Source organism: Bos mutus, chromosome 6 (assembly GCF_027580195.1).
Source record: "Bos mutus isolate GX-2022 chromosome 6, NWIPB_WYAK_1.1, whole genome shotgun sequence".
Classification (NCBI taxonomy): Eukaryota; Metazoa; Chordata; class Mammalia; order Artiodactyla; family Bovidae; genus Bos; species Bos mutus.
The window spans coordinates 88280653-88295809 of NC_091622.1; the positions used below are offsets into that span (position 1 = coordinate 88280653).

The following is a 15157-nucleotide window of genomic DNA, read 5'->3' on the forward strand; positions in this document are numbered from 1 at the left end:
TTTTCCTACACTTTTTGTCGAACAACCATTTTCAACTTAATGGTTGAAAAGCCCAAATTTCCTCCCTTCCCTCTCCGCTTTAGGATTTCTCCACAAATTAAGGAAGCAAATAGGAGCTATCTGAAGAATATATCATAATAACTATCATTTGCTAGATTAACTTCTTCAGATAAAAAATGGATTATCTGTAATTATGCATCATCTATAAAGTTTCATGAAGTTCATCTCCTTATGATTATTCTAAGGCAGTGATTCTGGAATATTTGTGTGCATCAGAGTTGCTTGGAGGGCTCGTTAAAACAAAATCAGTGTTTTTTACTCAAAGGATTTCTGATCAATAGATCAATAGATCTGGGGTGGGGTCTGGCAAGTTCCCAGGAGCTGCTGATGCTACTGGTTTGGAGAAGACTTGAGGAACCACTTTAGGGTGAAAGCAGATAATCATAAACTAGTCCCCCATCCCCTCCCAATATTTTCATATATCTAACTCCTAGTGAGAAGTTAGAACCAAGGACAGTAACAAAAATAATGAAGCAATTGAAAAGTAACCCATTTATGAAAAGAAGTGAAAGAATTTGAGGACGTTAAATAAAAAAGGTAAGACTGGAATATTAAAAAAACAACTTTATGTTACATGAATAGGCTTAGCCAAAAATATAGGACTATATAATCAAAAATATAAAATATAGGAATATAATATCTTGGAATCTTATCAGCAAGAATTTGTGTGACTCTGTGTGTGTCTCTGTTTGTGGAAGAGGCCTAGGTTTGACTGTAGTGCAAAGGAATAATTCCTAGTGGCTTTGGGGGTCTCCAAAGTCCCCCAGGTAAAGTCTGTGTGATCGGTTGTGTCCGACTCTTTGTGACCCCATGGACTGTAGCCCACCAGGCTTCTCCGTCCATGGAATTTTCCATGGAAGGATATTGGAGTGGGTTGCTGTGCCCTCCTCCAGGGGATCTTCCCAACCCAGGGGTAGAATTTGAATCTCCTGTGTCTCTTCCATTGGCAGGTGGATTCTTCACCACAGTGCCACTTGTGAAGCCTTAGAAGTGATGAGGCTTACCCAATTAGTCTGTAGATTTTCCAGTTAGACTAACTGCTGCGGGGACCTACAGGCATTTTCTTTGTTTGAATAGTCAGTTATGTGAACCTGTTCTGCCTGCTAAAGGATAAAGTCGGCAGGCTTGAAGATTGCCTTTCTAGCTATGACTGGTGGGAGGATAAAACATTTTTAGACAAGATGGAAGACATTCTAAGAAGTAAACCAGAATGCAGGAAAAATCCAGGGAGAAAACAGTGAGCCAAAGTTAATGTTGGAATGTCAATAAGAATAAGAATGAAACAAAAAGAAGGAATAAAATAAGAAACTCAGCCATACAAGGTGAATTTGAATCTTCCAAAGAACAGGAATCTCATATTTCATGAGGTAATAATGTGAATTGCAGACATCAGCAGTTTTAAGAAGAAAAATACTCAGATCAGAGGGGAATGATAATTATAGCCTGAGATAATTATCTGTCAGCCAACAGAATATAACATAGAAGAAGGTTAACAAGAATTAGCAGAAATTTGGGCAGGTTGAAATGATGGTTTGAAAAATAATATATGAAATTTAATAATAAAAAAAAGCAGTGCTCTGCTTTTAGTTGTGACTCAACACAAGTTCATGTGAAAAGACTTGCTGTTTTAAGTAGCCTCTGCTTACAGTTTGCGGAGAAGGAGATGGCACCCCACTCCAGAACTCTTGCCTGGAAAATCCCATGGACCGAGGAGCCTGGTAGGCTGCAGTCCATGGGGTCGCTAAGAGTCGGACATGACTGAGGGACTTCACTTTCACTTTTCACTTTCATGCATTGGAGAAGGAAATGGCAACCCACTCCAGTGTTCTCGCCTGGAGAATCCCAGGGACGGGAAGCCTGGTTGGCTGCCGTCTATGGTGTCGCACAGAGTCGGACACGACTGAAGCAACTTAGCAGCAGCAGCAGCAGCTTACAGTTTGATGGGTCTATTTATTAAAGCTACTGCAATCCTGGGATGCATTTCTGGAGAAAAAGCAAGGATCAGAGTAAGCAATGTGATATCTCGGTCATATGGATCCAGTCATTCTGAGATACTGTATTTAGTTTCTTTTATAAGTAATACATGAACATGACTAAAGCAAGAGTCCAGACAGAAAAGCAGGGTACATTTCCCATTCCCAAAAGATAAGCGATTTAAATCTTTCCTATTAGTACTCCTAGTGATTAGTGTTATTACTTTGCTGCTGCGTCGCTTCAGTTGTGTCCGACTCTGTGCGACCCCATAGACGGCAGCCAACCAGGCTTCCCGTCCCTGGGATTCTCCAGGCGAGAACACTGGAGTGGGTTGCCATTTCCTTCTCCAGTGCATGAAAGTGAAAAGTGAAAGTGAAGTCGCTCAGTCGTGTCCGACTCTATGGACCCCATGAACTGCAGCCCACCAGGCTCCTCCATCCACGGGATTTTCCAGGCAAAAGTACTGGAGTGGGGTGCCATACTTCTTAAAATGTTGCTATCATTTAAAGAATATAGTGTGTTTACACTGACTTCAACAATACCACTCGTAGACTTTTAATATATTTTTAGGTAAAGTGTTTTTCTTTTTTTGATTATATTCTTCCTTGGTTCTTACATTTCAGTCAGCATCTAGTGATTTTCCATAACATAATTAACATCTAAATTTCCTTCAATTTCTTTGCCAGCTTTCCTTTTAAAAGCTATACCATTATTTCCACACACTCTAGGTTTGTTTATCCTGCTTTGTTAATGTAAGGTGTATGTGTGCTAAGTTGCTTCAGTTGTGTCTGACTCTTTCTGACTCCATGGACTGTAGCCCACCTGGCTCCTCTATCCATGGAAATTCTCCAAACAAGAATACTGGAGTGGGTTTCCATGCCCTTCTCCAAAGTTCAAGCTGTATACAGTTTGTCAATAGGTTGATGTTAACAAGTGGAAACCAATAAATAGTATGTTCAATAGTGCATTTAACTTTAATGTTATTTACAGCCATACGATGAATGGATTAGTTCAACAACTTATCCGGTATCGCTTTAAAAATACCAATATTAAATGAAGTCTTTTTTCTTATTGTCAAATGCAGAAAATATGCCACATTTGTTTAGTTTTACATATTTGGACTATGATTTCCTCATACATCCTTCTTTCTTGAGAGGTTCTAATTATCTTTCTTTTTCCATCAGTTCAGTTCAGCCGCTCAGTCGTGTCCGACTCTTTGCGACCCCATGAATTGCAGCACGCCAGGCCTCCTTGTCCATTACCAACTCCCGCAGTTTACTCAAACTCATGCCCATCAAGTTGGTGATGCCATCCAGCCATCTCATCTTCTGTCGTCCCCTTCTCCTTCTGTCCCCAACCCCTCCCAGCATCAGAGTCTTTTCCAATGAGTCAACACTTTGCATGAGGTGGCCAAAGTATTGGAGTTTCAGCTTTAGCATCAGTCCTTCCAATGAACACCCAGGACCAATCTCCTTTAGGATGGACTGGTTGGATCTCCTTGCAGGCCAAGAGACTCTCAAGAGTCTTCTCCAACATCACAGTTCAAAAGCATCAATTCTTCGGTGCTCAGCTTTCTTCAGTTCTTAATCATACAGTTTTTGTAATAGCATATTCTATCATCTTATAACTATATTTGAAAAGTCCTCTGACTTACTCTTTCAGTTTGGACCTAGTTATTTCTAGAATTGACTATCCATGGAAAGTTTCTTCCTAGTGTGAAGTGAAGTAAAAGTGAAAGTCACTCAGTCGTGTTTGACTCTTTGCAATCCCATGAACTAACCCATAGAATTCTCCAGGCCAGAATACTGGAGTGGGTAGCCTTCCTTCTCCAGGGGATCTTCCCAACCCAGGGATTGAACCAAGGTCTCCTGCATTGCAGGCGGATTATCTACTAGCTGAGGCACAAGGGGAGCCCAAGAATACTGGAGTGAGTAGCCTATCCCTTCTCAAGGGGATCTTCCTGACCCAGGAATTGAACCAGGGTCTCCTTCACTGCAGGCAGATTCTTTGCCAACTGAGCTATCAGGGAAGCCCCTCTTCCTAGTGTAACTTTGGGTAAAATGGACTATTTCTAAAATTCCATTTTATGTTTTTTCTTGAATTCTGTTAAGTTTTTCTGGGCTTAAGTATGTAATTACATACTTAAATGCTTAAGTATGTAATGTATTTATGTATTTTTTCAGAATGGGCACCCAGGAGAAAAACTTTTGGTGTCCTTATGTGTTTAAATTATTATTTTATCCATATATTTACACAGTTTTTTTTTTTTTAGCTTGTATGTTAGCTTGAATTCTTTAGTTGTAAATAATATGGTCAAATTCTGGATAACTTAAATTAAAAATAGTATATTGAAAAGATAGTAGTGATTTCAGAAATCTTTAGGAAGCTTTAAAAAATGGACTGAGCAGCAGGTAAGAACAGAAGTAGCTCAGAAATCAATGACTTTCTGGTCTTGTACTGCTGGAATATCTCTACATGTTGCTCTTCTGAGCTCCTATCTCTGCATTTTGAGATGTTGATTAATATCATATCAATGACTTTAATTTTCAGAAGTTCATCAATAGCTCTTACATTGATGGTGGGTTTTTCAATAGGCTTTATTCTTTCTGGTATATTGCTACTATTATTGAATTGGGACTTCAAAAGAGATAAAAGGATGTTGGCAAATTGCTATATCCTAGAATGTAGTCTTGAAAAGTATGTCACAGGATGTAGAGAAATAGATAAGCAATATTTATTCCAAAGTTCAGATGATGATAGGTTAGTAGTCTCCTATATGGACAACATATGGACTTGGGAGAAAATATTTGCAAACAATGGTACTGACAAGGGATTAATTTTCAAAATATACAAACAGTTCATACAGCCTCATATCAAAAGACCAAATAATCCAGTCAAAAAATGAACAGAAGACCTAAATAGATATTTCTCCAAAGAAGACATACAAATGGCTAGCTGGAAAAGATGCTCAATATTGCTAATTATCAGAGAAATGTAAATCAAAGCTACAGTGAGGTATCACCTCACACCATTCAGAAAGGCCCTCATTAAAAAGTCTACAAATAAGAAATGCTGAGAGAAAACAAAGGAACCCTCGCTCACTATTGACAGAAATGTAAATTGGTGAAGCCACTAAGAAATAGTATGGAATTTCCTTTAAAAATACTAAAAGTAGACCTACCATGACCCTACAATCCCAATCCTGGGCATATATCCAGAAAAGATGAAAACTCTAATTTTTCAAAGATACATGCACCACAGTTCATAGCAGCACTACTTACAATACCCAGGACATGGACGCAACATAAGTATACCCACTAACAGATGAATGGATAAAGGAGATGTGATATCTATCTCTCTGTTTCTCTCTCTATATATATGTATATAAATATATAAAACAATGGAATATTACTAAGTCATGAAAAGAGTGAAGTGATGCCATTTGCAGCAACATGGACGGACCTAGAAATTATCATACAAGGCGAAGTAAGTCAGATGGAGAAAGACAAATAGCATACTATATCACTTCTATGGGAATCTAAAATATGATATAATGGAATGTATTTCCTAAAGAGAAATAGACTCACAGACATAGAAAACAAACAATGATTGCCAGAAGGGGATAGCAGGGGGTGGAAGGAGATAAACTAGGAGTTCCAGGCTAATATATACATACTACTGTGTATAAAATGGAGAAGGCAGTGGCAACCCACTCCAGTACTCTCGCCTGGAAAATCCCATGATTTTCCTACCAGGAGGAGCCTGGTAGGCTGCAGTCCATGGGGTCGCTAAGAGTCGGGCACGACAGAGCGACTTCACTTTCACTTTTCACTTTCATGCATTGTAGAAGGAAATGGCAACCCACTCCAGTGTTCTTGCCTGGAGAATCCCAAGGATGGGGGAGCCTGGTGGGCTGCCATCTATGGGGTCACACAGAGTCGGACATGACTGAAGCGACTTAGCAGCAGCAGTGTATAAAATAGATAAACAAGGACCTACTGTATGGCACAGAGAAATATATTCAGTGTATTGTAATAACTTATAATGGAAAAGAATCTGAAAAAGAATAAATAGGAGAACTTCCCTGGTGGTCAGTGACTAAGACTCTGCACTCCCAAAGAAGGGGGCCTGGATTTGATCCCTGGTCAGGGAACTAGATCCCACATGCTGCCACTGAGAATCTGCATGCTGCAATGAAGACTAAAGACCTGTGTGCTCCAACTAAGACCTGGCAAGCCAAATAAATACATAAATATTTTTAAAAGATACATGTGTATGTACACACACATATATGGGCTTCCCAGGTGGCTCAGTGGTAAAGAACATTCCTGGCAAAGCAGGAGCCACAGGTGACTCGAATTCCATCCCTGGGTCGGGAAGATCCCCTGGAGAAGAAAATGGCAACCCACTCCAGTATTCTTGCCTGGAGAATTCCATGGACAGAGGAGCCTGGTGGGGTGCAGTCTATGGGGTTTCCAAGAGCTGGACACAACTCAGTGACTGAGTACATATGTAAATATGGGGTTACCTAGAGCTGTTTTAAAATGCAATGTGAAGCTGATGTTGATTGTTCATTTTTACTCTGCAGCAAAAGAGTGCCATACTTTAGTGAGAAGGAAGCAAATTTTTATTTATGCCAAATCTGGGGTCTTGAACGTAGGTGTCATGGCAGTGAATTAAGTCCTTAAACTAAGGGACTAGGCCTATGAGCAATTCTATTCTAAGACCTTGAGTGGGGGACATATTAGGATATATCTCAGGCATGCAACAGGGAAGTCTTAAAGATTTTCTATTTGGGATCAGAGCTGTTTAGCTGTGTTCTCTTTCTCACAGATGTGCTTATTTGCTTTATTTATTTATTTTTTTTTAGGGGTCCAAACTGATTGAAAAGTGCCAGCTTCTTTTGGGAGGCTAAATGATTCCAGAAAATGTCATCGTAGGATCTTTGTTGAGAACTGCATTTTGTTTTTCATGAATAATGAAATGCATGTTTAATATTCAGAATAAAAATCAGTAGTGTCAGCTTTCATCTGCTAACAATGCTACTCAAGAACACTAACCAATCTAGACTAAATCTCTAGTTTCTTACTCAGCAGAGGAATCTATTTATTGCAACTCTTCTGCAACCTCCTTTCTCCTCATAAACTTTCTATTTCTCAGAAGCAGCACTGGAAATATGAACTCAAGGGCAGGGCAGGGGTGTGTGGCTTTCAAAGGTCTCAGGTGGATATAATGGGTGCCACATGCCACATCAAGCTGGGACCTGGCTGCTGGGTTTCTGGAATGAAAAAGATCCAAAGTGCCACTTAGGGTTTTTATCCATACCACCACTGAAAATAATTATTGATGAGCTGAATGAAATGGTTTTGTAAGAAAGTTACTTTCGTAACAGTATTCTCATTCATCTTTACCTTAGATATGTGATGCTGACATTGTCACCAAGGAATCCCAATATATTCGTATTAACTTGAAGTTTCAATGATGATGTGTATCAGCAGTTTTTTTCCCCAGAACTCCTGGGAGAAAGACATAAAGAACTTATTCTTTGAACTTAGTTTTCCAGATTTTTTTGTGTGTGTAATGAAAAAAAAAAAAAAAAAAAGCAGTGATATTTTAGTGCTTACTAAATGAACGATTTTGATTAGAGAAAATATTTAATGCTCTTTTCAGTGCTCTATACTTGATTTCAGTTTTTCCTCACTCCAGTAATTTCAATGTGTTCATATATATATATTAGCAAATTAAATCCAAAAATCATTGAAGTATCTATTAGGTTCAATAAACTGTACTAGGTATTATAGGGAATGATATGAATATGATATGACCAGATCACTAATGAATTTAAACAAGATATAATCACATGAGGAATTGTAATAATGGGCAGATTACACATTTCCAGTGTCACAAGAGCAGAACTAACTGATAAGGTAGAACCCAGGGGTTTGAGATCACACATTACCCCAGAGACCAGGAAAGTTCATGGGAGAAGTGACCCTGGCCAATGACTAGAAAATGTACGTGATGTGTTTTAAGACAAGAATAAAGTAGTAAGACTCAGTGGAAGCCTAGGTGACAATGCTGGGTGGGAACACATTGTAGCTTAGTTACAACAATGAAAAGTATTTGTAGAGCAGTCCTGTCCAACTCTCTGTGACTGTAGCCTCCCAGGCTTCTCCATCCATGGAATTCTCCAGGCAGAATACTGGGGTACCCATTCCCTTCTCCAGGGGTTCATCCTGACCCAGGGATTGCAGGGATTCCCACATTGCAGGTAGATTCTTTACTGTCTGAGGAACCAGGGAAGCCTAGTTATAACAATAGCTAGTATTTATCATACACTTCTTACATGCAAAGTGTCAGCCTTTAAATGTATTATTCCTATAACTTCTACAACTGTATAATGAAGTAGGTACTATTATTTCTTTACTACAAATGAAGACAGACAGACTGCCATTTGAAGGTGTGTAGTTTAGGATGAAGCCCCAGGCTTCAGCAATATGTGAATTGTGAACTTCCAGGTATTCAAGCTGGTTTAAAAAAAGGCAGAGGAACAAGAGATCAAATTGCCAACATCTCCTGGATCATCGAAAAAGCAAGAGAGTTCCAGAAAAACATCTATTTCAGCTTTATTGACTATGCCAAAGCCTTTGACTGTGTGGATCACAATAAACTGTGGAAAATTCTGAAAGAGATGGGAATACCAGACTACCTGACTTGCCTCTTGAGTAACCTGTATGCAGGTCAGGAAGCAACAGTTAGAACTGGACATGGAAAAACAGACTGGTTCCAAATAGGATAAGGAGTACGTCAAGGCTGTATATTGTCACCCTGCTTATTTAACTTATATGCAGAGTACATCATGAGAAGCGCTGGACTGGAAGAAGCACAAGCTGGAATCAAGATTGCCGGGAGAAATATCAATAATCACAGATATGCAGATGACACCACCCTTATGGCAGAAAGTGAAGAGGAACTAAAAAGCCTCTTGATGAAAGTGAAAGAGGAGAGTGAAAAAAGTTGGTTTAAAGCTCAACATTCAGAAAACTAAGATCATGGCATCTGGTCTCATCACTTCATGGCAAATAGATGGGGAAACAGTGGAAGCAGTGTCAGACTTTATTTTTCTGGGCTCCAAAATCACTGCAGATAGTGATTGCAGCCATGCTCCAGTACTTTGGCCACCTCATGCAAATAGTTGACTCATTGGAAATGACTCTGATGCTGGGAGGGATTGGCGGCACGAGGAGAAGGGGACGACAGAGGATGAGATGGCTGGATGGCATCGCCAACTCAATGGACATGAGTCTGAGTGAACCCCAGGAGTTGGTGATGGACAGGGAGGCCTGGAGTGCTGCGATTCATGGGGTCACAAAGAGTCGGACACGACTGAGCAACTGTACTGAACTGAACTGAACTGAACTCCTTGGAACGAAAGTTATGACCAACCTAGACATCATATTAAAAAGCAGAGACATTACTTTGCCAACAAAGGTCCATCTAGTCAAGGCTATGATTTTTCCAGTGGTCATGTATGGATGTGAGAGTTGGACTATAAAGAAAGCTGAGCACCGAAGAATTGATGCTTTTGAACTGTGGTATTGGAGAAGACTCTTGAGAGTCCCTTGGACTGCAAGGAGATCCAACCAGTCCATCCTAAAGGAGATCAGTCCTGGGTGTTCATTGGAAGGACTGATGCTGAAACTGAAATTCCAGTACTTTGGCCACCTGATGTGAAGAGCTGACTCATTTGAAAAGACCCCAATGCTGGGAAGGATTGAGGGCAGGGAGGAGACGGGGACGACGGAGGATGAGATGGTTGGATGGCATCAGAGACTCAATGGACATGGGTTTGGGTGGACTCCAGGAGTTGGTGATGGACAGGGAGGCCTGGTGTGCTGCGGTTCATGGGGTCACAAAGAGTCGGACATGACTGAGTGACTGAACTGAACTGATATACTCTTGTGGTTAATAGTGTGGATTCTGGAGCCGTAGAACCAAGGATTCTAGAGCCTTGGTCTTCTACTAAAGAGTTTAGCAAACCTCCTAACCTCTGCACGACTTACTTTCCTCATCTTTACAGTTGGATTTAAAGGTTAATTTCCTCTTGGAAGTGTAATGAACGTTAAATGAGTTGAACTATGGAAGGCACTTAAAATAGTGGTGACAGATGCTAAGTGAGGTTAGTTTGAATAATATGAAATTGTTGCCTTTGTAGGCCAAGTATGGACAGTTTCAAATGTCTCGGTCTAATAGGTTAGCTGTTATTTAGAAGACAAATGGATGCTGTTGAAGGGTTTTGCCCTCTTGAATTGCATCCTATTCCTTTCTTTCCTTTCACATGTAGATATCTCAGTATAATAGATACATCTGCCGTCTTTTCCACCTCATCAACTGCCTTACCAATGTAGTTCTTTCTCCTTCAGTGCTTGAAGCCATGTGGAACAACCCTAAACAAAGTTCCATAGTAACACTGCCTAACTGTATATTTCGTACTGCCAAGAGATAATAAAATACACCACCATATTAGAGAATAACCATTTGAAAAGTTTCTATATATTTTTGGCTACTAGATCAGATTTGTGAAAAAGGAAGCATACTTACAGAGGATTTTATAAAAATATTTTAGACAGTTTATTTACTCATTCTTTTATTCATTCATTAATTTATTCAGTTCTTTGAGCACATCCTATACAAAGGACACAATATTAAATACAGCAAACTATACAGAGATGAATGTGACAGGACCTCTACCATTAGGAAGTTTAACATTATCTAGAACTGAATTTGAACTAATATGTAACTGGTAGTGAAATATTTGGACCATTTAAAACAAAGATGAATAGTTCTGTTACAAAAGCTTATATTCTTGTATGACAGAAAGATGTCTCTGAAATGAACAGATTTTTGTCTCTGAAATTATATCAGTTATCTATTGTTATGTAAGAACTTATCCTAAAATGTAGCAGGATATTACAACAAATATTTTGTATCTCTCACATTTTCTGAGGATCAGGAATCTAGGAGTGGTTTAGCTGGTTTTTTCTTTTTGTTTTGGCTCAGGTCTCTCATGAGGTTGCAGGCAAGCTCTTAGACAGGGCTGCAGTCATCTGAAAGCTTGACTGGGGTGAGTTGATGGCCCACTCACACAGCTGTGGACTGTGGAGGGGACGCCTCAATTCCTTGCTGGCTTTTGACAGAAGGACTTGGTTCCTGTCATATAGGCCTTTCCCCAGGGCTACTCTGGATGTGGCAGTTGGCACCCCCAGAGCAAGCAATCCAAGAGAAGAAGCAAGGAGGACACCGCGGTGACTTTTATGACCCAGTCTCCCCAAGTGACAGCCTGGCACTTCTGCTCTCCTCTGTTCCTTAAAAGTGAGTCACTAAGTCCAGCCCATTTGCAAGGTGAGGAGGATTAGACTGTCTCTTTAAAGGTGGAGTATCAAAGCCTTCACAAACATATTCAAAACTACCACTGCAGTGATGTTAATGTCTCACTTGATAGTTTATTTGCCTTTTTTTGCATCTAGTAGAACTCTGTGATTGCATGTACTTGCTACTTTTTTGTTGGTAACTTTTTAATCATACATTTTCTATTTCCTGGTTTAATAAGTAATACATGTTAATTATAGATTATGTAATAAGATAAACAAATATGAAAAATATGAATCACCCATACCTTATTCTACAAACCAGATATAACCACATTTAACATGCTTTTGGTTTGTAGTATATATTACTACATACATAAATGTATATATACAGTAATAGTATATATTCATATAAAAACATCTATATTATTTTATAGATAGTACACTTTTGGATATTTGTATCTATATTCTTATCTTAACATAAGGAGAATTTACTCTTATAATTAAAATTTATTAGAAAACAATTCTAAGAGCTGCATTACATTCTGTTTTTCCTTCTATAATCTTTTTTTCTATTTTTAAACATTAGGCTATTTACTTCCTTTTATCACAATAAATAATAGTCATCTTTACATAGTATCTATGTACATCTGATTATTTTCGTATAAGATCCTACAAGTAAAATTATAGGGTGAACTTACTACTAAATTTGCTCTCAAAGAAAGTTATATTCATTTGTATCTCTTTTGTTGTTTAGTCGCTAAGTCATGTCCCACTCTTTTTATGACTCCATGGACTGTAGCCCACCAGGTTCCTCTGTCCATGGAATTTCCCAGGCAAGAATACTGGAGTGGGTTGCCATTTCTGTCTCCAGGGGATCTTCCCAACCCAAAGATCAAACCCAGGTCTCCTGCATTAGCAGGCAGATTTTTTGCCACTGAGCCATGAGGAAAGGCCAGTAGTCTGAGCACAGTACATCTCACTGTAATTTGTTGAGTATTTAATATTATCATTTTTTCATCTTTTTAATAGACCAATTTCACTTTCTTACTTTGCATTTTGTTGACATACCAGTTATTTTATTGCCTCTCTGTTATAAATTCACTTTTTGTTGTTGGCTCTGTGAAACTGGACGTGGAAACCATTACTTATTTATTTTCAGGCTAGGCTTTACTGGGGCCCCAGCTGCAGCAGGAGAGAGCATTGAAATACGCTTCCTTTGCAGCCTACGTGATATCATACTTAGCCAGTAGAGGGCGCTGGAGAAGCACTGCCGGAGGAAGCAGGTCTTCTGATTCGTAGGGGCTGGCATGCCAGGTTCCCGGGAAGCTGACTTTCTTCCCCCGGGGCTCCTCGCAGAATGGTTTCTTCAGCGCTAGTTGCCTGTGGGGTGCAGGTTTCTTTAGCATTTGCTCCCGCAACCCCTTTTGTAGCTCTTGATTTGGTTTGTGGTGGCACAGCCTGGAGTCCCTTACAGTCCTGTGCTCTAACTCAGATCATTACTCTCCACACCCCACCTTGGTGCTCTCTCCCAGAGAGTGCTCTGTGGGGCTGACCATCTAGTAAACCCATCTCTGTCCCATGCAGCCTCAAAGATGCCACAGCCCACGGCATACATAGAGTTGTACTAGGTTCCTACAGAGATGGTTCCCGCAGCTCACAGTCCCAGCAGCACTGGCTGCAGCGCCCCTGGCTTCATCTGGGTGCCTACCCCTCAGCCTCAGCTTACCTGTTCTCCAGACTTTTTTTCCTGCAGCCCACCAGACACGGACACTGTGTGATCTGGCCTTGCGCCCACAGAGAAGCCCCTGTGCTCACTTGCCCACTGGATCCACACTCCAGAGGGTTGTTTCTGCTTATCCTACGCCTATGGCCCTGCTGTGTCCTGGGAGCAGCTGACGTTTCCTCTATGCAATGGGCTGCAGCCACACCTTCTTCAGTGCATTTCAACTCTTTACTCCAACCTTTTCCGTAGTTGGGTATTCTTCCTCAGACGAGGGTACCCTTTAGACTTCCCTTTCCATTTCCTATTACCACAGCTAAATAGTTCTTTATATTAAATTATAACCCCCATTTAAATGACTGTGTGATTTCTGTCTCCTCATTAGACACAGACTAATACCACCCATCACTATTAAGATACAACTTTTCCCACACACTTAGTAGCTATTTGCATTTTCTCTTCTGCAATTTTACTTTTCAAACCATGCGTCTTACTTATTATTTTTTTTTCCATTTTGTAGACTTTCAAGATATTAAAGATAAATCTTTTGTCATGTTTATGGCGGATACTTGAGACTACTTTAAATAAGTATACTGAGTTTTAACCACTACATTTGCTTTATTTTAGTGAGTTGAGACCTTCTTATTAACTCATAGATAAAAGGATAAAGAAAACTGGGTTTACTACACTCCACCTTATCCTATAGTATGTGTAATACAATCAGTTTAATCCAATGCTTATTCAGTTCAGTTTAGTCACTCAGTTGTGTCCGACTTCTTGCGACCCCATGGACTGCAGCACGCCAGGCCTCCCTGTCCATCACCAACTCCTGGAGTTCACTCAAATCCATGTCCATTCAGTTGGTGAGTCCATTGAGTCCCATGCTTATGAGGAATGCAAATAGAACTAGTAGTAGAATGCAAAAAAGCTGCATAAATCTCCATTTTAATACAGAGTTCATAAGTAAAATCACAGGTGATACTTGTGGCATTCACAGTGCTTTTCAGACTGGTGAAGTGGACTTGAAGGACCCTGAGCCCTGTCTTGTAGAATGAGTTATTTTGGAGAAAAAAACAGAGCTCGAGATTTCCTGCCCAACTTCAGATCCCACAGCTTCGCATTATCTTCTGTATTCATTCAGCAACAAATTTGGTTATCATGGATCAAGTCTTAGCCTAACTGATGAAATACATTAAATCTCTGTGATATGTTTGTTTGGAAAAATAAAGAAAACTAGTTCAATTGACTTAAGAAAAATCTTAAGAACACTTGAAATTCATCAGTAGAACAGAAGGGGAAAAAAGAAGGGCTCGGGTTGAGAGAATTATGATTTGGATTTCTTAACAGAGTCCATAACGTTTTCTGTCCCAAAGGACAGGTAGCTCTGATGTTATAGATAGCTCGAAGGACGGAAAGACACTCCTAGGTTTTATGAAAAGGCTAGAGTTTAAGAAACTGTGAGATACCATCACCATCAGATTTCTTGGTGGGATAATAATGGGCTGATATTTTATTTCAAGAGCTGGAAGCTATTACTTCTGAATCATTTCTGAGAGCTAGTTGATGATAGTTCTCTTGACAGTTGAAGTTAAATAAGCTTAAGCTACATGGTGTCTTAAAATACCATTTAAATTCAAGTTCACTGAGTGTTTTACTCTAAAAACTATTTGGAATACATAGTATCCGAGCTTATTTTAGTTACTGAAACTAAATTCAAGTTTCTTTCAGTCCAACTGTGAATCCAACCTAACCTCTTCACTTCAGAGAGAGACAAGCCGTACATTCAATTTCCTATAGATTCAAGTTCACATATTTTTTTTAATGCAAGTATAGAATTTATGCACTGAAATAGCACTAAAACCTTCTAATTTTGTAGAAGTGTCTTAGCAATAGTGACTTGTACTGCTAAACTGTTGTCTCTGTTTTTATTACCCGTTTACTTCGAAGATATTTCAGTATGATTGCCTTTTCTGTACTGAATCTGAAAATAAGGAGAAAGAGTATTAACCATTGGACACATTTCGTGCATTGA

General features: G+C 39.6%; 2 protein-coding genes across 3 annotated transcripts in view; one reads left to right on the forward strand and one right to left on the reverse strand.

Moving 5' to 3' along the window:
- The window catches only part of AFM (afamin), a 79230-nt gene extending 65532 nt beyond the window's left edge, over positions 1–13698 (forward strand). The window contains exons 19-20 of the mRNA XM_070371897.1: positions 11256–11406; positions 13646–13698. Of these exons, the coding sequence (XP_070227998.1) occupies positions 11256–11406; positions 13646–13698 (204 nt within the window). The remainder of the gene's footprint in view (positions 1–11255; positions 11407–13645) is intronic.
- RASSF6 (Ras association domain family member 6) overlaps positions 10776–15157 on the reverse strand; it is a 74536-nt gene continuing 70154 nt past the window's right edge. For both annotated transcript variants that reach the window (XM_070372970.1, XM_070372968.1), the window contains exon 11: positions 10776–15106. In XM_070372970.1, coding sequence (XP_070229071.1) covers positions 15031–15106 — 76 coding nt within the window. In that variant the 3' untranslated portion in view covers positions 10776–15030. The remainder of the gene's footprint in view (positions 15107–15157) is intronic.